At 40.1% G+C, this 26,600-nt stretch overlaps 1 protein-coding gene across 6 annotated transcripts in view; it reads right to left on the reverse strand.

The window, feature by feature from the left end:
• Positions 1 to 2,956: 2,956 nt before the first annotated feature.
• The window catches only part of PBLD (phenazine biosynthesis like protein domain containing), a 44,475-nt gene continuing 20,831 nt past the window's right edge, over positions 2,957 to 26,600 (reverse strand). For 3 of the 6 annotated variants that reach the window (XM_072823319.1, XM_072823323.1, XM_072823321.1), the window contains 10 exons: positions 25,557 to 25,679; positions 13,914 to 14,013; positions 13,449 to 13,547; positions 10,523 to 10,632; positions 10,407 to 10,436; positions 7,907 to 7,995; positions 7,474 to 7,652; positions 5,378 to 5,464; positions 4,963 to 5,025; positions 3,095 to 3,868 (listed from right to left, as the gene is read on the reverse strand). In XM_072823319.1, coding sequence (XP_072679420.1) covers positions 3,756 to 3,868; positions 4,963 to 5,025; positions 5,378 to 5,464; positions 7,474 to 7,652; positions 7,907 to 7,995; positions 10,407 to 10,436; positions 10,523 to 10,632; positions 13,449 to 13,547; positions 13,914 to 14,013; positions 25,557 to 25,640 — 954 coding nt within the window. In that variant the 5' untranslated portion in view covers positions 25,641 to 25,679 and the 3' untranslated portion in view covers positions 3,095 to 3,755. Of the gene's footprint in view, positions 3,869 to 4,962; positions 5,026 to 5,377; positions 5,465 to 7,473; positions 7,653 to 7,906; positions 7,996 to 10,406; positions 10,437 to 10,522; positions 10,633 to 13,448; positions 13,548 to 13,913; positions 14,014 to 25,556; positions 25,680 to 26,600 lie in introns of all 6 variants that reach the window. The other 3 variants (XM_072823320.1, XM_072823324.1, XM_072823325.1) reach the window with 3 other exon arrangements.

Consider the following 26,600-nt stretch of genomic DNA (forward strand, 5'->3'; position numbering starts at 1 on the left):
ATACCATCACTGCTGAATATTCTTTTGGTCACATAGACCAAACCTTGTGAAATGTGGGAGTAGAGACTGCACAAGGGTTTGAGTAGCAGAAGGCAGGATTGTTGAGAGTCATTTTGGAGGCAGGCTACCTACCACACGTAGTACATAAGGCAAAAATTGTGTGCTGTCCAAAATGTCCTTGAAAATCCTGTACATAACTTATAAAGCATAGTAGACTGATATATCAGTGTACAAGCTCAATAGTGCCAGTTTTTTTCTAGTGCTGGACCACCTCACTGGTTGAGTGCTAGATAAAGTTGTTGGCTTGAATTAGGGACCACTGGCGTCTTAAAAATAAATATATTTAAACACTAAAAAACATTAAACCATGCCAAGAGCATATATAGTTAAATTCAAGCAAACTAAATGCATTACGATGGAAATCTAATACGTCGTTAAAGTGGGGAAGATTATGTCTTGATGATATCTGTCATTTAGGTCCATTTTGCTGACTCTCCTTGTTTCAGATCCATGTTCATAAAGCCACTTTCTGATTATAATTTGGCTTCCTGGGGTACCTGGGTGGCTCAGTGGTTGAGCGTCTGCCTTTGGCTCAGGTCATGATCCTGGGTCCTGGGATCAAGTCCTGCATCAGGCTCCCTGCAAGGAGCCTGCTTCCTCCCTCTGCCTGTGTCTCTGCCTCTGTCTCTCTCATGAATAAATAAAATCTTTAAAAATAATAATTTGGCTTCCCAAACATATGCAAATGGAGAGAAAATGCTCTGATCTAATCCATTCTAGGATTAAACTTCTCATTGTAAAATAAAAAATTGGCATTCTGGTTTTACACATCAGTATAGGTAAATGTGACTCTGCACCTGAAAGATAGATTCATTCTTGGTACATTTACATAATAGGCTTCTGAACCTGCACCGCTGAGTCCCTGGTCTGTGATGAATTTACCCAAGTAATACCACCGAGTGCATGCCATCTGAATGGCTTAAACAACTTCCCCAGGTGTGGCAGCTATATTTACCATATGCAGAATATATCCATGAGTTCCCCCACATTTCTCAGTTCCCTTGCTCTTAGATAAGGGTATATAATCAGTTCTGGCCAATAAGCTTTGAGCAGAATTGACACCTATCACATCTGAGGCAATCAGAGGGAGACTTCCATACACTCTTTCCTCCTGCTGCAGCACCTGAGGCCTCATGTTGAAATAGCAGAATGCAAAATCAGCCTGGGCCACTGCATGACCAAGGAACAGAACCCCTCCTGACTTGTACTAGACAAGTGATAGGAGTGAAAATAAAAGTTTATTATATCAAGCCTCTGATTTTGTAGGTATTTCCTACATTAAGATAACCCAATCTAACTCAGTATACCCAAGGATGCCAACTTTGATGGGAGCTCTTGTTTCAAGCAATGGCAATATTATACTTGAGTGCTGGGATACATCTCTAACAATCTCCCTACACATTACACTATGTCCACTCTTAATCAGAGTAGGTAGGTAAGAAGTGTGCAGAAGCAGAAGAGGCAAGGGAAAATCTGCACCCTCAAACCCACCCTACTTATATCAGCAAAAAACTCACTCTGCACAGTATGCTGATTCTAGAAGCTCTTTGCTCCTGCTACCCAAAGATGTCATTTCATTTCTTCTTATTATCCATTTGGGTATCCCTCTCCTGCCCCACCCGTTTCCTTGGCTGCCCCTCTGGAGCACTATGACCCCTACAGCCACTCAGTCTTTGACCAGGTTGACCAAGTAAACACAGTAAATATGATCAGACTATGCCCTGACTATTCTGACTCAACTGCTCATTTCTAAATGGACGATTTTTTAAAAGTAACTTATAAAAGTTAATATAAAGTTTAAAATATAGGATGAAGTCGCACCTGGGTGGCTCAGTTAAGCATCTACTTTCAGCTCAGGTCATGATCTCAAGATACTGGGATTGAGGAGGACTCAACTCAGCAGGGAGTCTACTTCTCCCTCTCCCTCTGCCCCTCCCCACCCCTGCTGCACACTCTATCAAATAAATAAATAAAAATCCTTTAAAATATAGGATGAAAAGTCAACTCAGATGTTTCAAATAACAACTTTCATGCAAAAAAGAATGCAGAGTCACCTCAGGAACTTGTATCCCAAAAATATCTATTAAGAATTTAAGAGATTAAGAGTACACTTATCGTGATGAGCTCTGAGTATACAGAATTGTTGAATCACTATATTGCACACCTGAAACTAATATAACACTGTATATTAATTATACTGTAATTTTTTAAATAAATATTTTTAAAAGAGCATACATTTGGATGATAAAATTCAGACCCTTTCAACTATGCGTTTATATAAAATCATTCATACAATTTAGTACCAGATTGAGAAAACCTTGTGAAAAGCCTCTGTAATTCTCACCCTTGGTGTCATGATCCACTGATGAGTTGCGAGAAGCTGTGAGGTATGTGGCAGATCATTGGTTACTCATTAAGTTAAAGCTTGGAGGCTTTAACAATTCACATTGTTTACTTCACTGTAAATTAGGGGAAATACAAGATTATTGCTAGAATAAATTCACTGTTATATGCCTTAGAAAAAATTAATAAAAATAGAAAACAAAATTGGGACACTATTGGAATTTCTAACTGATTAGCTTGCAGTTTTTGAGATGGCTAAGAATTACCATCAATGAGATCACCTTAAACAAACACTATTAATGACTTGAAAAAGCCCCCATCCCAGAGCCAATAACAGATATTCAACATTACAGATTTAACTGAAAGCTATGTTAAAACCAATTTTATTTTTTTTAAAGATTTTATTTATTTATTCATGAGAGACACACAGAGAGAAGTAGAGATATAGGCAGAGGGAGAAGCAGGCTCCCTGCGGAGAGCCTGATGTGGGATTCAATCCCAGGACCCCGGGATCACACCCTGAGCCAAAAGCAGATGCTCAACCACTGAGCCATCCAGGCATCCCAAAACCAATTTTATTAAGGTAAGAGAAGAATGCCTTTTAAGCTATAGCTCTAAAGCCATACATCAAGATAAAGACATTACATTTGCTTTTAGTGTTTAATTTTACTACCACACTAATACACATACATCTTTTGAAATTTCTGACTTTATTGGTTATTCTGTTATATGTTCTGATTGTTAGTTATTGAACATGAGTGTGTTCCAATAAGGGAAATAATTTCTTAGGTGCATTAAAATGACTCCTAATCTTACCTGTCCACACACACATATGAATAGCTTTCACCTTTCTATCTTCATGACCCATCTTTGTCCATATAAATTCATATTGTATACAGACATAACAATGCTAACATTTTGAATTCTCTTTCTTAGAATTATATCATGAAGTATTTTTCAATATTTCCAAATGATTATTGGGTCTTTTTAAAGACTACAAAATAGTCTATCAAATACTCATACCTGAGTTTAAATGGTTTGCTCTTACTCCCCATAAATTTGTTCCTCATCGTGTTATTGGTAGTCATAATCAGGTGACAACATTATTTTGTTACTGGTTACTTCCATTGCAAATACACTCACAGGTAGAGTCAAAACTCCATTAGTGAATTAGTTAGAAAGCGTGATTAAATTTCCATTAATATGTTTTCATTTTTCTATTTCTAATGTGAGGATGAAGTGAACTGCTATGCAAGTTTGGTAAAGGCAGCCACTTCCATTTCTTTTTATGCAGAAAATACTTAGTCATTCAAAATAGCAAAATAGTGGAATCAAAAGAACCACGACCACATCTAGGCTGTCAGAGTGCCCTCTAAAACAATAGCAGTGCCACCCTTAATGTCAACTCGTCCATCGGGGCACAGTGAAATCTCCAGTTCTCCTCCTCGGCGGGAACACTGAAAGGCTAAAGAAAACATAAAACAAGTCACAAATTGATATTGTTCCTTTTCACCCTTTCTAATTAACAAAACATAGTGAAAGACCTCTTAGTATAAGTTCCAGAATCCTCCCAGCTCAGTTTAAAGTATAAATTTCTTCATCCATCTGTCATACTGCCCAGCCTGCTCTGTTCTCCTGAGGATCCAGGGGCCACAAACACAATTTGATCCACAAAACACACAGCTCCACATCTTTTGTTCCTGAGTCATTTCCTCTATTACTTCCCACAATGTCCCAGACACACCCCACCCAGAGTTTCCTCCCCACTTCCGTCTAGGAATAAGCAAGGACATGTGATAAGATAGAGGCATGGACTAGAAGTCTAAATAAATAAAGAGGGGTGATCTTGGCCCTCCTGAGACAGCCTCATCTTTCCAAAAGGGACAAGGAATTTGTTCACCTGTTGTGCATATCAAGCAACCACACGTCAGGCAAAAAAAGAGGCACAGCTTCAGCCTTCCTGGAGTTCAGTGCGTAGGGGAGTAACTAGGATCACTAAAGCAAGACGAGCCAACCAGCTATCCCCAAATCAGACTCACAGAGGCCTCACCCTCCCACTAGGTCAGACTTCCATCCTGTAGGGTCAGATTCCTACTTTGATTATTGGGACTATGTAGCCTCCATTGGCTGTAATCTATTTTCTCTGCCCCCAAGCAATATATTAATCACTGGAGTACTTGGTTCAAAAGCAAATTGTTTGATTCAATCTTGTGCCTAGCAATGGCAATAAGGAACTTTGGCAATCATCTGATTTCAACTTGTCACACTCTCAATAACCTCACTGAGCCAAAGTTATTCAGTTAATTTTATTCAACATACATTTATTGGACACTTACTGTATACTGTATTAGAAGTGTATCTGTGTGTTGGAAAGGACAGGGGTGGAAGATGTTCTAAGTAGAGGATTCAAGATGAAGGAATTGAAAACCTTTCATTTTCACATGGGTGATACATGACATTTTATTACACCTTCAAGTAAATAGTACATATGAGAAGGAATCCTAGCCTAAAGTTAGCAATTTTTTTAAAATTGAAAAAAAAACAAAAACCCTGCCCTACCATGCATGTCTTTCTTCCCCAGTTGCTGGGACCAGTAGCTGCTGAGAACAGCATGCGCAGACCCTTAAAAAGAAGTGAAAAATTATGATACAAAAACAGGAGTGACACTGTTATAAATTTAGAAGCAATCACAAACAACTATGTGGTTTGACTAAACCTTAGATGCCTTAGTCATTATGTTGGCCATGGCCACAGTAGAGTGTGAAATTACGAATGGACATAGAAAGGAAGACACAGTATTTCTGAATAAGTTCCATCAAGTGATATATCTGCTATGTTTTACACTTTCTGAAAGCTGAATTAAACTGCAAGTTTTTCTAATTTTTAATTTGAGTCTAGTAGACACGCAATATTACATTAGTTTCAGGTATAAAACATAGTGATTAAACTTCTCTGTATGTTACCCTATGCTCACCACAAGCGTAGCTACCATCCATCACTTGGGTTGCTTCCATCTCTCGGCTTTGGTACATAATGCTGCAATAAACACAGGTGCATAGATCTTTTTGAATTAGTAAACTGCAGGATATAATTTTTGTCCTATCAGTTCATTGTCAGCCTGTGAGGGCTTCAACCCAAATCTTTATCTTTCAAAGGAAAGATCTCCTTCCTCCTAGGATGAACATGCAAGGAAAACTGGGAACTCTGACAAAAGGTTAAATTTTCCATTAAGCGTACATTTTCAGGCTTTTGATGCCAAATGAACTTTCTTTTAGTGAGGTATTTTTTTCACTCAATTGTGGCCTAGTTTTATATCAGTGAATAGATATTAAAATGAAGAAACAGGGTAGCCCGGGTGGCTCAGCGGTTTAGTGCTGCCTTCGGTCCCGGGCATGATCCTGGAGACCCGGGATAGAGTCCCACGTCAGGCTCCCTGCATGGGGCCTGCTTCTCCCTCTGCCTGTGTCTCTGCCTCTCTCTCTGTGTCCCTTATGAATAAATAAATTTTTAAAATCTAATAAATAAATAAAATGAAGAAACAAAATATAAAGTAATAACTGACAGAAAAGTCTTTGGGGAGAGAAAAGGATGAGTTTTCTTCAGAAAAACTTACTAAAAGTCATGAAGAGCTCCATCTAGGGTGACCAATCATCCCAGTTCGCCCATGGGTGTCCTGGTGTTAGCACCAAAGGGCCTATATGCTGAGAAATCCCTCCAACAAGCTGAGATGGCTGATCATCACTGTCCCAAGACTGTCCCACTTGAGAAAAGCATTATTACAGGAGAAAACACTTGCCCTCTGTACCAATTAAAATCTTCATAAAGCAGCTATATATAAATCTACTTGAAACTTCTTTTTCACGGGGGAGCATCAAGTGGTACTGTTTGGATGTCATTGGGCATTTTCCTGAGTCTCTAAAAAAAAAATGCTTTGCTGAGCTTTGAATTTCATATGTTTTCTTTCTCAGAGACTAAGTAAAAGTCCTAAAACCATCCCGGCCTCTGTCTTTTGTCCAGAGTTGGAGCCTCAAAGGTTCTTCCCAGCCTCCTTCTGCCCTGGCCACTATCCTATCCACCAACCTCTTCCATCAAGCATTCCTCCCTTTTTCTGCTTAGCTCACTCTTCTCAGAGGGGATGAAAGGAGGAAACTTCACATTCTTGCCCATCCTTGATGTCATCCCTCTGCTTCTGGCCAGTAGATCTTGAGTACCTATCTTCCCAAACCCATCCCACCCACTTTGGGGCAGTTCTGGGAAAGCCATCCCTGTCCCAATTTCCCACCTACATACCAGGAGCTTATCCTTCAAAAAACAAATCTTATTTAGGTGCCAATGATCATGCAGGTTGGTCATTGGAAAAAAAGAAAAGAAAAGAAAAAAAGAAAAGAAAAGAAAGAAGAGAAGAGAAAAGAAAAAAGAAAAAAAGAAAAAGAAAAAGAAAAAAAAAATAGCTTTGTGACTATAGTGGACATAGGCCCCTGAATTTTGCAAATGGCAGATCTGGAAGTGTTGGTTCAAGGAACTGTTTCATCATTATTATTAAAACAGCTAATAGTTATTGGGCACTTATCATGTGCCAGGCACTGGGCTAAGCACTTACCATGCATTGTTTTTACATAACTCTATGAAGTATTACTAACATTCGATAGGGGAGGGAATAGAAACTTTATTATTATTTTTTATTTTTTTATTTTTTATTTAAGTTTTACTTAGTTAACATATAGTGTAATTTTGGTTTCAGGAGTAGAATTCAGTGATTCATCACTTACATGTAACATCCGGTACTCATCACAACAAGGGAAATAGAAACTTTAAGAGGTTAAGTCATTTGCCCAAGGTCAACAGTAAAGCAGCTAGGATGCAAACCCAGGCTGTCCGAATGAAGTTTCAACCCTGCTATACTGCCTCCTTCATTCTGTGGTTTTCACATGAGACTTCAGTGAAGGAATGGGGAAATAGGGAAACAAAAACAGCTCAAAAACCTGAAAGGTCATGTGAAGGGCACTTATAGAGCTATTTGTTACCCTCCTCTACCACTGAACCCTCCCCAGGATCCAAGTCAAAAAGTACCTGTTACAGGATCTTCAGCCACACCAACCCACGGTGCAAAATATCTGGAGTAAAAGTCAAATGTTTGGGTCTGCCCTCCAGGCTCTCCTTTAAGGGTGAGAATGAGTCCTTTCACCTTCCCTGTGTTTTCCACTTGCAACAGATCTTGTGTGTTCACCTTCAGGTTCTCCAGAAATGACCTTGTTCATAAATGGGATGGATTAAGACAACCCATCTCGCAGACCACTACACAGAGTCTATAAAGCAAAAGAGGGTGCGGCTTGCCCAAACAGCTCAGCAGGAGGGGAGGAAAGAGCAAGGAGAATATCTTTCTTCCTGGGAATAAAGCTCTCTGACTGCATAAATCACATTTTGACTGGATATAGCACAAAGCCAGAGCTATAGAGTTCTCAGCCCTCCCCAAAGTGCTGATGAAGCCAGAAATCTTGTTTACCTCTTATAAGTGTCACTGAGTCGGACAAGGAGCTTTCGGGTATCTGGAGAATAGCGAATGTCTTGGACCAGGGTGTCACCTATAGCAGTCTGTGAAGATAGACCAAAAACTCCTCAGGAGTGCCCCCTGGATCAAATCATGATCTTCTGTATGGGGAGCAACTTCTCATGAGCATTTCCTGTATGCCAGGCACACCCAATGTCTCCAATCCCAAGAGTTTTAGTTCAGTTTCAGAACTCAAGGTATTGCCTAAGGAAGGCCAGTTTTCTGGAGACCAGCGACCTTTAAAGGGGGTTGAGCTTACCCTCTGAGAGCCAAAGACAGGCATTGTTCATAAGTATCACTATGTGCCTCATCACAATCCTTCAAATGGGCATTTTCCTCACAAATAAGGAGGAAGACTTAGGCCCAGGGACAGGGATACGCGTACACACACACACACACACACACACACACACACACACACACCTTGACCCAGGTCTGAGGGGTCCTGGCATCAAAACTCTGAATCACTACTGTCTACTGTCTGTAGAAATGGGGGCCTCAGGCACACCTCTTAGCATTGTTGTGAGGATTAAATGAAATAATATATATGGAGTCCCAGCAACAGTAACTAGAAGATTCTACATGGTAAGGTCTCCAGGCCAGCAGTTTGAATGGAAGTGGGGACTACAGCACTCATCTTAATGCTGCTCTGTGTGGCAAGCACTGTTTTCACTTAGATTGTATGCTACAGATCAGTAACACAGCAACATTTTCTAAAGATACCTTGATTCACCCTTTACCTAAGACTGCACATGACCTAGAACATTGTTTGTTGACTTGGAGCACTGAAAGGGATGAGGAAGGAGGGGGTGGAAACCCCTCCAAGTCACCCTCTGGAACCACCCCTGGCTGTGGGTAGAGTAATGAAAATTACACAGTAGTTATCTGGCTATCATTAGGTCACTTCAGGTTCTCTAACTTTCTTTAGTGACTGAGATGCTCCAGGTCCCAAAGCCAAAACTCCCTCCACTTTGGGTGGTGCCTCGGCTATCTGCTCCTGTGACCACTACTAAATAATGTCCCTCCCTCTGAAAATGGAATCTCTTGCAGCCAGATCCCATCTGTTCTCAGGGCTTTTCAGTTTCTCGAAGGGGTCATTCAGCCTTCCTCTGCATGGATTCTTATGTCAATTTGAAAGTCTAATTTTCAGCTGAGAATCTTATTGCCAATTTCTAGGAACACAAAATAACAATACTCAGGATAAAAAGCCCTTAATCATCACCCCATTACCAATGCTGACCCTGAGGCTTAGAGATACCATGTTAAGTTCTTTCTACCATGAACAAGGTCTATACAGTGGATATTTTCCATTTTCTTGTCAACATGCTTAAAGCAGTTCATTTATGAATTTGGCTTGTCTCGTAAAACCCAAGACATAGGTGGGGCAGAGTGTAAAATCGGAATCTGTAATGCTTGCTTTTATTCTTTGAAAATGTAGATAATGCAAGACACTAATGAAATTATAAATGCTGTAGTTGAAAATTCACAGAGAAACACCCCAGTGGTACCCATAATAGGTCATTTAGTGAGAATTGGTTTTCTCACTGCATCCCTTGCCCTGGTCCTGACTGGGCCCTTCCTTCTCTACAAACTAAGTCCCAGGTCATCCAGGGCTGTTCGGGCCCTCTGGCCCTCTGGAATCCCCATAAGACAACTGTAGCACCGATTTCAACCAGTGACAGTATTAAATGAGATAGTTGCATGTGAAAAGCTTAGTACTATGGACTACGCAGGGGCGACTCTCAAAAATATTCATTAGCATGATTGTTATTATTGTTATGAAGACCCACCCCTACCTAGATCTCTTGAGGAAGCCAGACTATGTATGAATCTTGCCTTCTCTGTCAAGTTGCCCGTGCTTTCCTGCCCCCCTCCATCAAAGCACAGCCCCTCACCTCAGCTCATTCTTCACCACAGAAATTGGGGCTGCCCTGTCCAGCAGTTTTTATTGCTTTCATGCTCAGCCCAACACCAGCAGTCTCTCCTCCCCCTTACTTCAGGAGGCTACTGCTGGCAATGAAGAGTTAGGGACAACTGCTCAAACTTCTCACCAAATAGAGTCAATACTAAAATTCACACCTCAAATGCACTTTACATCCAAGCATATGCGGGAACATTTATACTGATAGAAGGCCTATCTTTGGGGATCATATGTTATTGAATTTTTTTTTAAGATTTTATTGATTTACTTGAGAGAAAGTGAGAGAGGACAAGCAGAGGGTGGGATAAAGGGAGAGGGAGAAGCAGACTCCCTGCTGAGCAGGGACTCCAACCCAGGGCTCAATTGCAGGATCATAGGACCCTGGGGCTCAATCCCAGGATCCTGGGATCATAACCTGAGCCAAAGGCAGATGCTTAACCAACTGAGCCACCCAGTACCCAAATGGTACTGAATCTTTGTGTTCAAACAAGTGACCAAATCACACGAGCTTAGGTTTAATTCTTTTTTACCTACTTTTATCAAGTCCTCCACTTCATGGAAGTCCTAGATGAGGAAAAAAGATGAGACCATTGTAAAACAGGAAAGCTGTCCATTAATACAGTTCATGGCAATAGTAAGAAAGAGCTGACCTGGGGGTGGGCAGGATAAAGAGGCAGATCCAGAATAATACCATCCTCTGCTCTTCTGGCCTTTAGTTCCCCACTCAGAGTGACAAAGGTTAGAGTGTTATTCACATTTTCTGGCCAGAAAAAAAAAAAAAAAAAAAAAAAAAGGATTCTTACTTTGTAAATTAGAAAACTCTATGAAAGGAAATCAAGAAATAGGAAAATTAATTTTGTTATATATTTGTACATCTGTTTTGATCACTATTGTGTTGCCTTAGATTCCCTGGCAATGCTGCCTTTTTCTGTGAGGAGAGGTTCAGGTTTGGGTTACTAGGGTCAGAGTAGAGACAGCCCTCACTGGATTCTCACTTAAGAGAACATAACTGATTGGACTTGACATCATACTGCAAGGCTTCAAATGCCAGCTCCTTATTATAATGACTAATTGTGCCCCTGAGCAATTACCTAACCTCCTTAAGCCTCAATTTCCTCATCAATAAAATGGGGTAATAATTAAACCTACCTCATAGGGATATAATAGTGTTTTCTAATGCAGATTTTTAAATATCCACCTGCAATACTGTATTGTATAAATAATACTAGTCTAAAATATGCCAAGGGGATGACAAACAGAATATACAAACTATAAACAACAATCTACTAGAAACAAATCAAGCTTACCCTGAATAAACCAAGCTATACAAAAAATTTTTATTTAAAGACTGGACCACAACGCTGATATACTAGCCCTTCATGTTACTGATACAACTTGGACCACTTATCTGATCTCAATGTGGGTAACATTTTTAGTGAAAACGGATTTGTGACCTAAGTCTTTTCTACCCCTTAATATTTCTGTAAAACTTAACCATACCTAAAAGGCAAGGAAATCTGGCATTGTTCATTAACTTTCCCTGAATATAAAATTTATACTTTAAAACTCAAAGTTTATTTTTTCTCATTATAGGGCAGCCTGGGTGGCTCAGTGGTTTAGCGCCACCTTCAGCCAAGGGCATGATCCTGGAGACCCAGGATTGAGTCCCACGTCAGGCTCCCTGCATGGAGCCTACTTCTCCCTCTGCCTCTGTCTCTGCCTCTCTCTCTGTGTCTCTCATGAATTAAATAAATACATAAATAAATAAATAAAATTTTCTCATTATAATTGGTGGAAGACATCATTATTTGCAAAGCATTTTTCCATACTTTATCTTATCTAACCTTAAGACCACCCTGTGGGAGATCAGTCTAAAGGCTATTATTCCAAATCTCTGCCTCACACCAAACAACGTGGAGTTTTCAAAAGGCACTCAATCCAACTTCAGTTAAATCTTTTTAAGACTGAGTTCCTAAACAATATTTCAGGGTAGCGGCCTGCCTTCATTCTGTCCCCTATCCACAGAAACCAAAATTATCTTGTTAAGACATATAATGGATTACATTGTAGAGGAGCCTCAATGTTATCTCCTGCCAGCCACCCCCAGGGAGCTCCAGCCACTCCAGGTGTACAGACTACACCTCAGGGCTTTGCATTTGCTACTGCCTCTGCCCAAATGCTCCTCTTCCCACTCTAATTCTTTGCACAGGTGGCTTCATATTCTTCAACCTCAAGGTCCCGTTATCTAGTGGATACTGCTGTCCAGCATCTCAACCTTCCCCTCTGAAGGCTAGGACCAGGTGAGGCAAGGCAACACAGAGGCAACATTTAAGGAGGCACCTGCTCTCAGGTGCAACCTGAAGCCTTGTCTCCTTTACCCAGCCCTGCCCCAGCTGCCAGGGGTGTTCATGACTGATAGCTCTCAGCTGAGTCCCACTCTGCAAATCGCCCTTGGGTGAGTAGAGCTTCTTTACCCAAAGTCATGCTGCTATTCTGGGCATTAGGGGCTGGTCGATGAAGGGTATAAAGGCCTGAAGCTTTGTTTCTATTTGGAACTGTACCACCTGAAGGATCTTCGCAGCTTCAGATCTACCTGTGGATTTGGTGTATGCCTTTTTTTTGTTGCTACCACTTTGCAGCTCAACTTCTCCCTCTGTTCTATTCAGCTTTCTTTACTCAAGAATACTGCCCACAGTTCTTCTGGCATGCAATGTGCTTCCTAGGGAAACTTGCGCTGTAACACCTCCCAGTATTGTCCCTATCTAAGTAACTCCCCAGAGAACCTCCTTTTCCAACTCTGTTCTCCTTACAGTTACTCCATCATATCTTCCTGTTTATTTCCTTGTTTAAGTTCTTGTTTGTTGTCTACACCTATTCATGGCTGCTTCCATCTCCACTTACAAGGTGTTTCTAGGCATCTCTCTTCTGCCTCATTCCCACCAAGCCCTAATCTTTATTATACTAAATGTAGCTAAGATGAAAACTGGTAGAATTTCGGTGCAGCTTCATTTCTTCACAAGGAAAATGTATATAGTCGGGGCTCATGAATCTTTAAACATCAGAGTGAAGAAGCTCTTGTGAGGGGTATTTGGCTGGCTCAGTCCATAGAGCATGTGACTTTTTGATCTTGGGGTCGTGAGTTCAAGCCCCATGTTGAGCATGGTTTACTTCAAAAAGAAGAAGAAGCTCTTGTGAAATGAGTCTGAATGTGGGTGGGGACATATTTGGAGCAAAATGTCACATCATGTAGGATGCCTATTGGGTCTTGCAAGCTCCTTTCCTGTGCTGGTCAGACACCAAAGAGCTCGTGTTCAAAATAAAATGGCGAAAAAAATAAAAAAATAAAAAAATAAAATGGCGTTCTAGGGAACAATGACCATGGCTTCCCTACAGGCCTGGAACATACTCAGAAAGGCCAAAGTTTCGGGGGCTATATTTGTTTCAGTGTAATGAATGGCATGAATAGACTCAGCAATGTCTTTATAGCAGTCACTTTGATTCATTACAAAGAGTGACAATTTTTAAAAATATTTGCTATTTGCTCAGTTATAGGTTCATAAAAGAAAATCACATTACTTATTTTGTAAAACAGTACAGCTGCAGAAGCCAGGGTAGCGTGGCCACAGAGCGGAACCTCACTTGCCGGTGTAAACCACCTCAATCCAAAGCAGGAACCTTCAGAAGGAAAGCCAAAGAGAGACAAGATCATTCCCATACAAGTGGTCACAAACTTTTCATTTTCTTATTCTTTTCTAAATATTTCACTATAATAATAGCTGAAATACACTGTGAAGGAGGAGTGAAGTCTAGGCCAGCATCCTAGGGCTCCCCAGTGACAGATCTGGAGCAGAAACATTCAAATTATCTAACATCCTAGGGCTCCCCCAGATGAACAAAACCAAATTAGAATCTCCCCACCTTCTCTCCTGTCTGTATGCAAATAGTATATGGGCATCTCTCTTAAATATCATTCCCCCACTGGAAAAGTAGCTTCTGCTACTGTTCAAGAATGGCTTAAAGAAAAAAAAAAAGCATATTTACTTTGTGTAAAGTTGTCAGTTGGGTTCAGTTTTCGAATAAAAGCAGTTTCAGAGAGGTTCATTTCTCTTGCAATTTTTTGATGTACGTCTTCATCCAATTTCTAAATTAGAAACAAAAGTTTATTGAGATTCCAGAAAAACAAATCAGACTTCCTTGGACAGCAACTGCCATTAGTTAATAACACAGCTTATTAGTATTAACAGTTACAAGCTTAAAGGGAAATAATTGCCAAGGAAGTCAAGACACTTTTACAAAGATTGTTTCTCAGAAATCTATGCTTGTAGCACTCTGTGAGGAGCTATAGATGCACAAAGCTAGAACAGACTCTGGAAAACCTACTGGCCAGCCCTTTCTTGAGGTTATTATCTGGTCTACCTGAGAGCATGTGCTCTCTTCTAAACAATCTCCACAAGGGGAAACTCCACAATCTCCCTTTCTTGTTGAATAAAAAGATCTTCAGCATCCACTCTGGGTAGGCTGGCCCATTCTGCTCCCACTATACGTGGTTCGATCCCTTTCATGAGTCAAGCCTCAGGTTAGAGGTCACCTCCTCCAGGAAGCCTTCCAGACTGCTTTAAAGGCTTTGTTTTCTCCCAGTGCTTAGACCATCTGAATTTGCCCAGTGTATCCCTTCACTGTCTGTTGTCCAACATCTGACTTTATGAGGGCATACAATGTGCTATCTTGATTTTTATCTGGCTTATATGTTGGATTCATCCCAGAATGGTAGCAGCTCAATAAACATTTGCTGGACTCACATCTTCATTTTTACTTTTTTTGTGTGTATAAGCTCTATGTTCAATATGGAGCTTGAACTCATGACCCCAAGATCAAGAGTAACATGCTCTACCAACTGAGCCAGCCAGGCGCCCCACTTTATCTTCATTTTTAAAACACTCAGTATAGATATTTTTAACTACTTGCACATAAAGAAATCAAATACAGAGAGGTTGTGTAATATTCTAAGGTCACAATATGCTGAATAAATGGTAAAGTGGCTAAGAATGTGGGCTTTGTAAATGGTAACAATCAGTGAATCAAGAGGAAAGGTATATGGATGTTCATTGTACCATTCTCAAAAGTTTTCTGTAAGTTTTTAATTTTTCAAAATAAATGGTTTAAAAAGTGATGTGAATTTGTATCCTGGGTCAAGTCCTAGTAGCTGTGCAAGGGTGGACAAGTCATTTAATTTCATGGAGCCTCAGTTTCCACACCTATAAAATGAAGACAACAGTACTTAGACAAAAGAGTTACTGTAAAATCAGAAAAATACATATATACACATACACACACATTTTCTCAACTCAAGAAAAAAAGGGTCAGAAATATGAGTTTTCCTTTAGAGAACGAAAATAAATTTTTTAATCAACAAATGCTTGCTACTAGTTAGATTTTGAATTCTAAAGAATTCTCAAGACAAATGCATTTTTGCTTTGGCCAAATTTACTATTCTTAAGACCCCAAAACCCAGAAATAAGATGTATAACTTTATACTAATAAATTCATAATTCACTTATCTGACTTATATAGGTTAAGCATCCATTATCTTTTAGTTGATTCAAATTATTTTGAAACACTTTCCACATCCTCATATAAGGCACAAAATAAGTGGTTATTGTGAGAAATCAGTCATGATTTTTAAACTATCAGCTGATATAAAAATTCTAGTGGATTTACAAAGCTTTTCTTAAAGGAGCACTGTATTCAAAATCTATAGACACTCGGTAGTCCTAGAGAAAGAGAAATGACTTAAATTGGTCTTCATTATCTGATAACCCAAACATAACACAATGGTTTTGTGTTTTACTTAACATTTTTCTTTCCAAAGATTAAATCCAATAATGATATAAAGTGTTCTTCACAATGCCTAACACACAGTAAGTACTTGGTAAAGGTTAGCTTTTATTTTGAAACCCATGCTTTAACCAGCCACACTACTCTACCTACCCATAACAAAGACAAACTTTTATTATCCCTTTAAAACACTGCAGACAGGAAAACCAATGTCTATCAGATTTGACGGATTCCTTCAGCATTTCTAAGAGAAAGCAGCCATCAGCCAATTACCAAATGCTGTGCTAGGCCAGCAGCACCAGCACCACTACCAAGGGAATTTGTTAGAAATACAGAGTCTCAGGCCCCACTCCAGACCTTCTGAATCAGACTCTCCTTTTTTTTTTTAAACTATATTTCTAGGTTATCTGGGTGCACATTAAAGTTTGAGAAGCCCTGGTGGATAAGATACAACCCCATGTTCAAGGGACCTAGCACCTGGCAGGGAATCGAAAAGCAACAGTGAGAAACAGCAGAGGGTATGTAATTGAGACACATAGATTTTTACAATAAATAATCTAGGACTTTAAAGATGAAGCTGTGAGGTGGGCTTAGAAATGGGGCATATTTTGGTGAGTTGGACAGGAAAATGTGGGCAAAGAGCTTCATATTGGGGATGCTTCTTGGGCAAATCACTTGACCTCACTTCTGTTCTCTTTCTGTTAAATCTTTGACACTCTAGGATTCTGTGAACTGAGGTAAGGAAAATTAGGATGGTAGGAATGAAGTGGCATGAATACCTGTCACCCCTGGGCTTGGGGAGTGAGTAGTCCACCTGAGTAGAGGGTATAGGGTATGCTGGACAGACCAGCCAACAAAGCAACTATGTTAAGAAGCATGTCTCTTGGCTCATTGAATGTTCTGTGTGGAAACAGGCCCATGTGCCTGGGCATATAACACCTGAGAGAAACTAGAAGCCAATTAATTCCCTACAGCAGAGTCTGCAATCACAGGCCTCAGTGGCAGTTGAAGGGGTGATAATGAAAAGCCTGTGTTGGTCTTTCTGGATTTGCCACCATGGCTGCAGAAACGTGCAGTGCCTGCCAGTCCTTCCTCCTCCAATCTGACCAAACTCCCTATCTTTGTCCTTCTTTTCCTTGTCTATTGCTTCCCTCCCTCCACCTTTAGGACAAGAGTCTCAAAAAGCACTAAAGTATCCCATGTTGTAGCCAAGCTCACCATCTATTCTGAATAGAATAGATTTCTTTGCAAATGGGCTTTTTGCACATCAACTAGTATACACACTTCACTAACCATAAGCTCTTCAGTCCTCTCTACCTTGGTGTATTACACCAATTGCGATTTGAATTTCTAAAACTGTAATTTCTGTCCCAGGACACTTAAGATACACTTGCTTTTTGCCTGAAGGACCAGAAACGTAGAAAGTTTGATAGTAGCAATATGCACCACAAGCAAACGAATTTCTACAGTGGAACTACAGGTCAAGATAATGGTCAATCATTAGGCTAAAGCTTCAACTCTGGAAGCTCTAACAAAAGAAACTGCATTCATGCAAAAAACTGAATTTCCATTGCAATAATCTTTTCATTTTACATTATAGTTATTTTCAAATGCAGCACATAACAGTTACACACCAACAACTGTTAATTCTCTTGATTTAATATCCATTTCCTTTTGGCAATCTCATAAGTCAAATTTCCAACAGCAAAGACAGAGCTGTGTTTGTTTTTCAGAGTTCCAGTGTGCTGCATTGGGACACAGGTTTAATCACCAGATGGTCCACAAACATTAATGATCAGAAAATCAGAGCAAAGTTTTAAAATACTCCCATCTTGTGGCAGCTTGGAAATATGACAGTCTAAACATGATCATCCTGTTATCAGTCCTTGATCATTTGTCCCTCTGCTGTAGATAGATCCCAGCAAAGGAAAAGCACTTCTTTTTCTTTCTTTCTTTCTTTCTTTCTTTCTTTCTTTCTTTCTTTCTTTCTTTCTTTCTTTCGTCTTTCTTTCTTTCTTTCTTTCTTTCTTTCTTTCTTTCTTTCTTTTTTAGATTTTGTTTACTTATTTGAGAGAGAGAGCATGCGCACAAGCAGGGACAGCAGCAGAGGGAGAGGGAAAAGCAGGCTCCCCCATGAGCAGGGGCTCAATCCCCAGGATCCAATGTGGGGCTTGATCCCAGGATCCTGAGATCATGACCTGAGCAGAAAGCAGACGATGAACAGAGTGAGCTACCCAGGCACCCCAGATATAGAAAGTTCTAAATCATCCAGGAAGAAATGGGAGATTCCTTCTGAAGCACATGGATTTCCTATTTTGAAATTATGTCCACAACAATGTAGCCCTCAAACTGTAGGCCATCTTGTTTCTGATGATTCTCATGGGTGCCTAGTCTCTCCAGCTCCATCATAGAACCCAAAGCTCACCACCACTTTGCACACCCTGCTTACCAATAACAGTAAGAGATCACTAGTTGTTAGTCAGCTAGAACTCTTAGAAAGAGATCTTACCATAATTTAATTAACATATTTATTTTCACTTAAGAGATAGCTATTTAGTGACTCTCATGTGCCAGGCCATGTGTCATAGAGTAAGTTAGAATAGGTTAAGATTTCATAGAATGTGCAGTCTAGTGAGGAAGACAGGCATTGAATGAATTACAACAAAAGCAATGCATGCTACCAACTGGGAAGTAAAGAGTCCATTGAGACAATATAAAAGGGGAGGACATCTAGTCTGGTAGTATGTTGGGTTAAAAGCATGGGCTGTGGGATCCTGAAGTCAGCCACTTAGGTAATCATTTATCCTGCCTCTGCCTCTGTCTTCTCATCTGTAAAATGAGGATAATAAGACCTGATCTTAGGGGTGCCTGGGTGGCTCAGTTTGTTGAATGTCTGGCTCTTGATCTCAGGGTTGTTGAGTTCAAGCCCTGCATTGGGACCTATGCTGGGTGTGGAGCCTAGTCAAAAAACAAAAACAAAAACAAACCCTACTCTTAGAGTGATGTAAGGGTAAAGTGAGAGAATATATAAAAAGCAATTTAGCACAGTATCTGGCTGAACTTGCCTGAAGTTATTGCTCCCAAAGCTGAGGGTTATGTTCTAGTAGCCAATGAAGTAGAAATTCCCACATCAGCATCTCCCCCTCCCTTTTATTGCTCTTTTTCATCAAATACCAGGCAAGAGGAAACCTTTCAATGGCTGGGAAAAATCTTCTCTGCATTCTTTAACATTCCTTTTCTGCGTATAAAAATGAAATATGACTTTGGAATTCCCTAGAACCCCCAGGAGCCTCTCACCCAGTGTAGGCACACAGAGCCAGTGATCCTCAATGGAAGGGTACCAAGTTTGGAAGTGGCCACTGCATCAAAAGCTTCCCCAAATGAGTTAAAGCAGAAACTGAACACAGTATTACTATATGCTCGTTTTTCTTAAATTATATAACACACCAAGCTACAAAGAGGCTTAAAAAAAAAGGCTTTTGTTACCCTCTAAATTTAACCAGGAAAACTGGAACAGTAAGTAGTTTAAGAACTAAAACTAGGCATTCCTCTTTAAAAATGCAAAGCCAGTCCTCGTTGCTGTCACTGGAAATAATTGGGTTAGTGTTTAAAATAATAAAAATGCATATATAGGAATATCATGTCTGATCGTGGCATAGTGTCCAGCACATAGTACATGACCAGTAAATGCCAGCTGAATTGGAATAAATGTATACACTAGACACACAACACAGTTGTTTTTATGGATAATTTTAACAGGGAAACCCAAAAATAAACTGCTGTTTATAAAAGATCCTCTGAGGGGTGCCTGGGTGGTTCAGGAGGTTAAGCATCAACTCTTGGTTTCAGCTCAGGTCGTGATCTCAGGGTCTTGCAATCAAGTCCTGCATCACTTCATGCTCGGTAATGAGTCTGCTGGAAGATTCTCTCTTCACCCTGCCCCTGTCCTGTTCTACTCTTTCAATCAATCAATCAATCAATAAAATCTTTAGAAAAGATCCTCTGAAGCAGTGGTTCTCAACTGGGGGCAATTTTTGATGTCATGATAGAAGGGAAAACTGCTGTCATCTAGTGGGCAGAGGCCCAGGATACTGCGAACATTGCGCATGACACACAACATAGAACTACCTGGTCCAGAATATCAATACTGCTGCTGTTGACAAACACCACCCTGAGCACACACCTACATATACACATACACATATGCACAACAACACGAGCAAGAACAACAAAACAAAACAACCTGAGGCTTTGTTAGAATATGAAGAATAAATATGGGCTCCCTGCTCCTGTTGATATGTTATTTTCACTAATTAAAGCTGGTTTACAGAGGCACCTGGGTGGCTCAATGGTTGAGCGTCTGCCTTTGGCTCAGATCATGATCCTGGGGTCCTGGGATTAAGTCCCACATCAGGCTCCCCATGGGGAGCCTGCTTCTTCCCCTGCCTGTCTCTGCCTCTCTCTCTGTGTGTGTCTCATGAGTAAATAAAATATTTTTAAAATAGGGCAGCCCCAGTGGCCCAGTGGTTTAGCGCCACCTTCAGCCCAGGGCATGATCCTGGAGACCCAGGAACAAGTCCCACATCGGGCTCCCTGCATGAAGCCTGCTCCTCCCTCTGCCTGTGTCTCTGCCTCTCTCTCTGTGTCTCTCATGAATAAATAAATAAAATCTAAAAAATAAAATAAAATATAAAATAAAATAAAAATAAAGCTGGTTTAAAGAAAAGTAAACAATCCTCAGCACTACCCCAGCCCTCTGACCTCTTCAGGTAGCTAGTTATGAGTTCTTGTAGTTTTTAACAGCTGTCAAAATACTGTATCTATTTCATTTTTTAAAATGTTGTTCCTGTGTGTATCTAGTGGCTCAGTTGATTGAGCATCCAACTCTTGGTATCAACCCAAGTCATGATCTCACAGTGGTGGGATCAAGCCCCATATTGGGCTGTGAACTCACTGCAATGTCTGCTTCAGATTCTCTCTCCCTTTCCCTCCCTGTTGTTCTCTCTCAAATAAATAAAATCTTAAATATATATATTCTAGGGGTACCTGGGTGGCTCAGTTGCTTAAGCGTCCAACTCTTGATTTCAGCTAAGGTCATTATCTCAGGATTGTGAGATCAAGCCCTGCATTGGACTCTATGCCCAGCACCTACCAGTCTAAACACCTACCAAACTGTGAGCAATATGATAAGGTTTAGCACTTATTTGTCTACAGATTCTCTCTCTCCTTCTCCCTCTGTCCCTCTTCCCCTGAAAATTTTTTTAAAAAATATTGTTTCTATACATTTTTCATGTCTCTACATGATCTTTATGGTCAAATTAATCAACGGGCATTTGAGGATACCATCATTTTTTTTAAGATTTTATATAAATAATCATGAGAGACGCAGAGAGAGAGAGGCAGAGACATAGGCAGAGGGAGAAGCAGGCTCCATGCAAGGAGCTCGATGTGGGACTGCATCCGGGGACTTGGAATCATGCCCTGAGCCAAAGGCAGATGGCTTAACCACTGAGCCACCCAGACATCCCCAAACCATCAATTTTTTAAGGGTTTTTCCCTTCTTTTTTTTTAAATTAGATTTTATTTATTTACTCATGAGAGAGGCAGAGACACAGGCAGAGGGAGAAGCAGGTTCCATGCAGGGAGGCTGATGTGGGACTCGATTCCGGGTCTCCAGGATCACACCCTGAGCTGAAGGCGGCGCTAAACCGCTGAGCCACCCGGGGCTGCCCTTCCTTTCCCTTCCTTTCCCTTCTTTACCCTTCCCTTCCCTTCCCTTCCCTTCCCTTCCCTTCCCTTCCCTTCCCTTCCCTTCCTTTCCCTTCCCTTCCCTTCCATTCCCTCCCCCCTCCCCTCCCCTCCCCTTTCTTCTTTTTTCTTTTTTCTTTTTTCTTTTTTCTTTTTTCTTTTTTCTTTTCTTTTCTTTTCTTTTCTTTTCTTTTCTTTTCTTTTCAAGAGCGAGGAGGGAACGAGGGCAGAGAGAATATTAAGCAGGCTCCATGTAGTATGGAGCTTGACACCAGGCTCTATTTAAGAATTCTGAGATCATGACCTGAGCCAAAATCAAGAGTCTGACACTTCACTGACTGAGCCACCCAGGTGCCCCAATTTTTTGAGGTTTTAAATATTTTTTTCAAATATCTCTTCCATGTTCCATTTTGCCATTAATCTGTTTTTATTTTCTGCTTGGTGTTATATGTTACTCATGTGAAAATTTTAAAAATGGATTGGCCTAGAAAACAAAACAAACTAGAATATTCTAGATCTTGGAATGTTGCTACCTAGAATTTTTTACTTTCCTTTCCTTCCAAAAGTCTTTTATCAGAAAAAAAAAAAAAAAGAACTCTTTTTTTTTTCAAGTATTCAAACAGCTCAAAGTGCAATTGCCTTGTCTTTAAGTCTGTCCACGAAGATTTTTTTTGTGATTAGTCTCATTTCAGTCAAATTTTTAAATAATTTTAAACAAAACAAAAAGGAATATTCCTTTGAAGCCCTTCATTTAAAATCTGAAGTATTTTCTCCTCTGTAAAATCCAACATTGTTCTGTTTTCTGAGTCCATATTGTACCCGGTACCATTAGATCTTTTAGCCTCAGTGGTAACTACTAAGTGATGATCAGGTTTCGATGTCTGTTTCTCTCCCTAGACTTTGAGCACCTAAAGGCAGGCAAATTTACTAATCTTTGTACTTCCTATCCCTACCCCCAAAGCCTGGGTTGTGGTAGATGTCAATAAATATTTGTAGAATATGGCAATGACAAGCTAAACACCTACTAAACTGTGGGAACATGATAAGGTTAGTGCTTTTTTTGTCTCTGATATTTTCCTAAGTTTACTTGCATTCTCTCTAGGTGTTTCAGGTGTCCACTGTGTCCAACCATGGGTAAAGGAATCCAATGGCATAAACCACAAATTGTACCTACTCGAGAATTTTTATTGATTATGAATTGGGAAAAATGCCAAATTAGCCTCCAGGAGAACAGGATTCTCATGTCCACAGAATAGGAAAATAGTAAACTGTTCCTTAGATTATCTATTCAGTTTTCCCTGATAGGCCACCAAATTAGCCTGGTGCCACAGGTCCAAAGCTTGGAAATGAATTGGGAGACTCTTCAGAGAGCATCCTTGAATTATGGACTTCCTTATTTTCTTTTTATTTTTTTTTCTTTCTTCCATTCTTTTTTTTTTAAGATTTTATTTATTTATTCATAGAGACACAGCTAGAGAGAGAGAGGCAGTGAGGCACAGGCCACAGGCAGAGGGAGGAGCAGGCTCCATGCAGGGAGCCTGATGTGGGACTCAATCCCGGGTCTCCAGGATCACGCCCTGAGCTGCAGGCAGCGCTAAACCGCTGCGCCACCGGGGCTGCCCTCTTTCTTCCATTCTTAGAAGCATATTGCATTGAACTATGCTAAGTTCCTTGCTTAATAAGATATCCTAGTTTTCCCAAAAATATAAATAATATAAAATATATTTGAAGAGAGAGAGAAAGGCTCTGGTGTGCAGTGAATGTACTGGAAGTAAAAGGAATAAGCTAAAGAATAATGCTCATTCTTGTCATCTGATGAAAACTGAGTATGTAAATCACTTGCAACTATTTTCAGAACTCTTCAAGAATATTACATGGAGACATGCAACAAATATACTAAGACTCTTGACAAGCAATTTCAGTCATTTCCACAATTCCTTGACATGAAGTTGTTTGCCTAAAGAAAGTTGCTAAAGAAAGTTCATGATTTAGATTGTTTCTAAAGAAAGTTCACAATTTAGAATCTGGTTGTTAATCATTCTCTCATTAATCCTCCCGAACTCTTGTGTTACTTGATAAAGCCTGTTAACTTTATTACTTTCTGCATTTTATGGTTGGAAAATGCGAGCTGCAAGGTTGCATAATGCATGTATTCTTAAGGTGAGATGAGGACTCCACCATTTTGTTGCTCTGCTTGAAGAAAAAAATAAGTGTACCAAGGACTCAACCAACAATGTTCACCCATCTTAGTAAAACCTCAGCCATTCATCATCTTGAGAACACACTAGAATTAATTGGGGAGCTTTAAAAAACAGTCCTACCTGGATCCCACCTCCAGAGATTCTGGCATAGGAATTTTGTTTTATTTTGTTTTAAGATTTTATTTATTTGGGCAGCCCGGGTGGCTTAGCAGTTTAGCGCCGCCTTTGGCCCAGGATGTGATCCTGGAGGCCCCGGATGAAGTCCTACATCAGGCTCTCTTCATGGAGTCTGCTTCTCCCTCTGCCTGTGTCTCTGCCTCTCTCTCTCTCTCTCTCTCTCTCTCTCTTTCTGTGTGTGTGTCTCATGAATAAATAAATCTTAAAAAAAAAAAAAGATTTTATTTACTTATTTGACGGAGAGAGAGCAAAGAGCACAAGCAGCGGGAGTAGCAGAGGGAAGAGAGAGAAGCGGCTCCCCACTGAGGAGAGAGCCCCATGTGGGGCTTTATCCCAGAACCTGAGCCAAAGCATCAAAACCAGATGCTTAAATGAATCAACCACCCAGGTTCCCCTGACATAGGAATTTTAAAGTCCTTGGGTGGAGCACATAGGTGGCTCAGTAGGTTAAGAGTCTGATTCTTGATTTCAGCTCAGGTCACAGTCTCAGAGTTGTGAGATGGAGCCCTGCATCAGGCTCTGTGCTCAACAGGGAGTCTGCTTGAGATTTTCTCCTTCTCCTTCTGCTCCTCATTCCATTATCTAAAATAAATAAATAAAATCTTTAAAAAAAAAATAAAGCTCCTTAGGTGATTTTATGTGCAGCTTGAAATTCACTGCACTTGGAAGTCCCCAATACACTTTGCTCAAATAAGTAAAACTTATTTAAAACCACCAATTGCAGGCAGTTTTAGCGCCTGCCTTCGGCCCAGGGCGTGATCCTGGAAACCGGGGATCGACTCCCACATGGGGCTCCCTACATGGAACCTGCTTCTCCCTCTGCCTGTGTCTCTGCCTCTCTCTGTGTGTCTCTCATGAATAAATAAATAAAATCTTAATAAAATAAAATAAAATAAAATAAAATAAAATAAAATAAAAAAATAAAATAATCAATTGCTTACTGTGTTTCTGGAGTAATTCTCAGATAATCTACTCTTGAACTAAATGCTCTGAGTGCAAGGGCTCCTTGGCTTCTTTCCTAATAGCCAGGTACCAACATAAAGCACCTAAGATCAATAAATATTTAACTATTTTGTTAATACTTATCCTAATCAAAAGCCTTTTTTCTTTTTTTTTTTTTAAGTGGGCTCCATGCCCAACATGAGGCTTGAACTCATGACCCTGAGATCAAAACCTGAGCTGAGATCAAGAGTCTAACCCACCAAGGTGCCCCTCAAAAGCCATTTTTAAAATAAGACTTTCAGGAAACAGAATTCTCCCTATATTAGAGCTTAATGCCTTCTTTCTACTTCATTACTTAATTCCTTGCAAAATGTTTTTTGCTTGGTCCTGAAAAGAATTTCTAATTATCTGAAATAGGTAAGGTTAAAGATATCCAGCTAAAATATTTTATGTTACTCATTTTCACATTTGGTGCTCACTAAACAAAAACCTGATGGCTAAACAAGAACTCTCTGTATTTTTTTTAATTGGCTCTAGTACTTCCTTACATAAATCATTAATTTTCCAGACTTAAAGCAGCTGGGTGCAAGCATTCTCATCATATAATTTGGTCAAAATCAACTTGCAGACATTAACATTGCTGGTATCATTTGACAAAGACCGCAAACCAAAGACAAACAGATAGGTCTGTTTGGTTGGTTTTGTTTTGTTTTTATAAGAAATATTTTGTTCTACAGGAATCTAGAATTTCAAGTACTGCACTTCAAAACCAAGTACTTACATTTTCTAGGAGGCAAACAGCAGCAGGATTCCCACGAAATGCTTTTGCTGTAAATGCATCTACTATGAAAATAGGGAGCTTCATTTTTCTTGCTCTCAAAATTGCAGGTAGCTGTACTTCTACCTGTTGAAAAAAATCAGGAAGTTAATGTTTTACTTGGTGTACAGAAGCAACTAACAACCCAGGTCAACCAAGAACTCTAATATACCTACATTTAAAGATAGATGATCCTCTAATATTTAAGTCTTTAAATTGAATTTGTTTTAAAATACTGGATGAATAGAATATTTTATTTTCAAATTTTGTATTGATTCTTATACTCTATACTTAAGAACATAATCATATTCCTTCTTAGAGTAGCCAAACTAGCTTCAATTTTGTTTTTAATGAAGTACTTGAAATATCCAAGGGGATACATTGCAGGATTTCTTTTCCTTTGGTGTCTGAGGTTCTTGGTCATGCTGCTTCAAAGAATGAAGAGGTAGACCAGATGAAGAGTGGTAAGCAGCAAAGCAATGTCTATTGAGCAATAGTACAAAGCTCCCAAAAAAGGAGAGGACCCAAAAGTTTGCCACCTGAGTTTCTAAGTCTAGGGTTTTTTTATGGACTTGCTGCTGGGTTGTTTACTGATTAACCCTCCAGGGGCTTGTCACCCAATCAGGTTTTTGTCATCTACCTATCATGTGGGAAAGAGTGGAGGGCTCCTTCCAGGGTGGTGTAAAATCCTTTTATGGGTGGTTCCCGGGGTGCCTGGGTGGCTCAATTCATTAAGTGTCTGCCTTCAGCTCAGGTCATGATATCAGGGTCCTGCAATAGAACCCTACATGGTGGGGTAGGGGAGGGGGGTTGTCTCTGCTCAGTGGGGAGCCTGCTTCTCCCTCTCCCTGCCACTCTGCCTACTTACACTCTAATAAATAAATAAAATCTTAAAAAAAAAAATGGTGGTTTCTTCTTAGGGTGGGGGCCCCTTGTCCCTGCCTGCCTTTCTTCTGACTATCCTTCATTAGACTATATATAGACTCCTATAGTCTCCCAATGAGTATC

This window comes from Canis lupus, chromosome 4 (assembly GCF_048164855.1).
Source record: "Canis lupus baileyi chromosome 4, mCanLup2.hap1, whole genome shotgun sequence".
Taxonomy (NCBI): domain Eukaryota; kingdom Metazoa; phylum Chordata; class Mammalia; order Carnivora; family Canidae; genus Canis; species Canis lupus.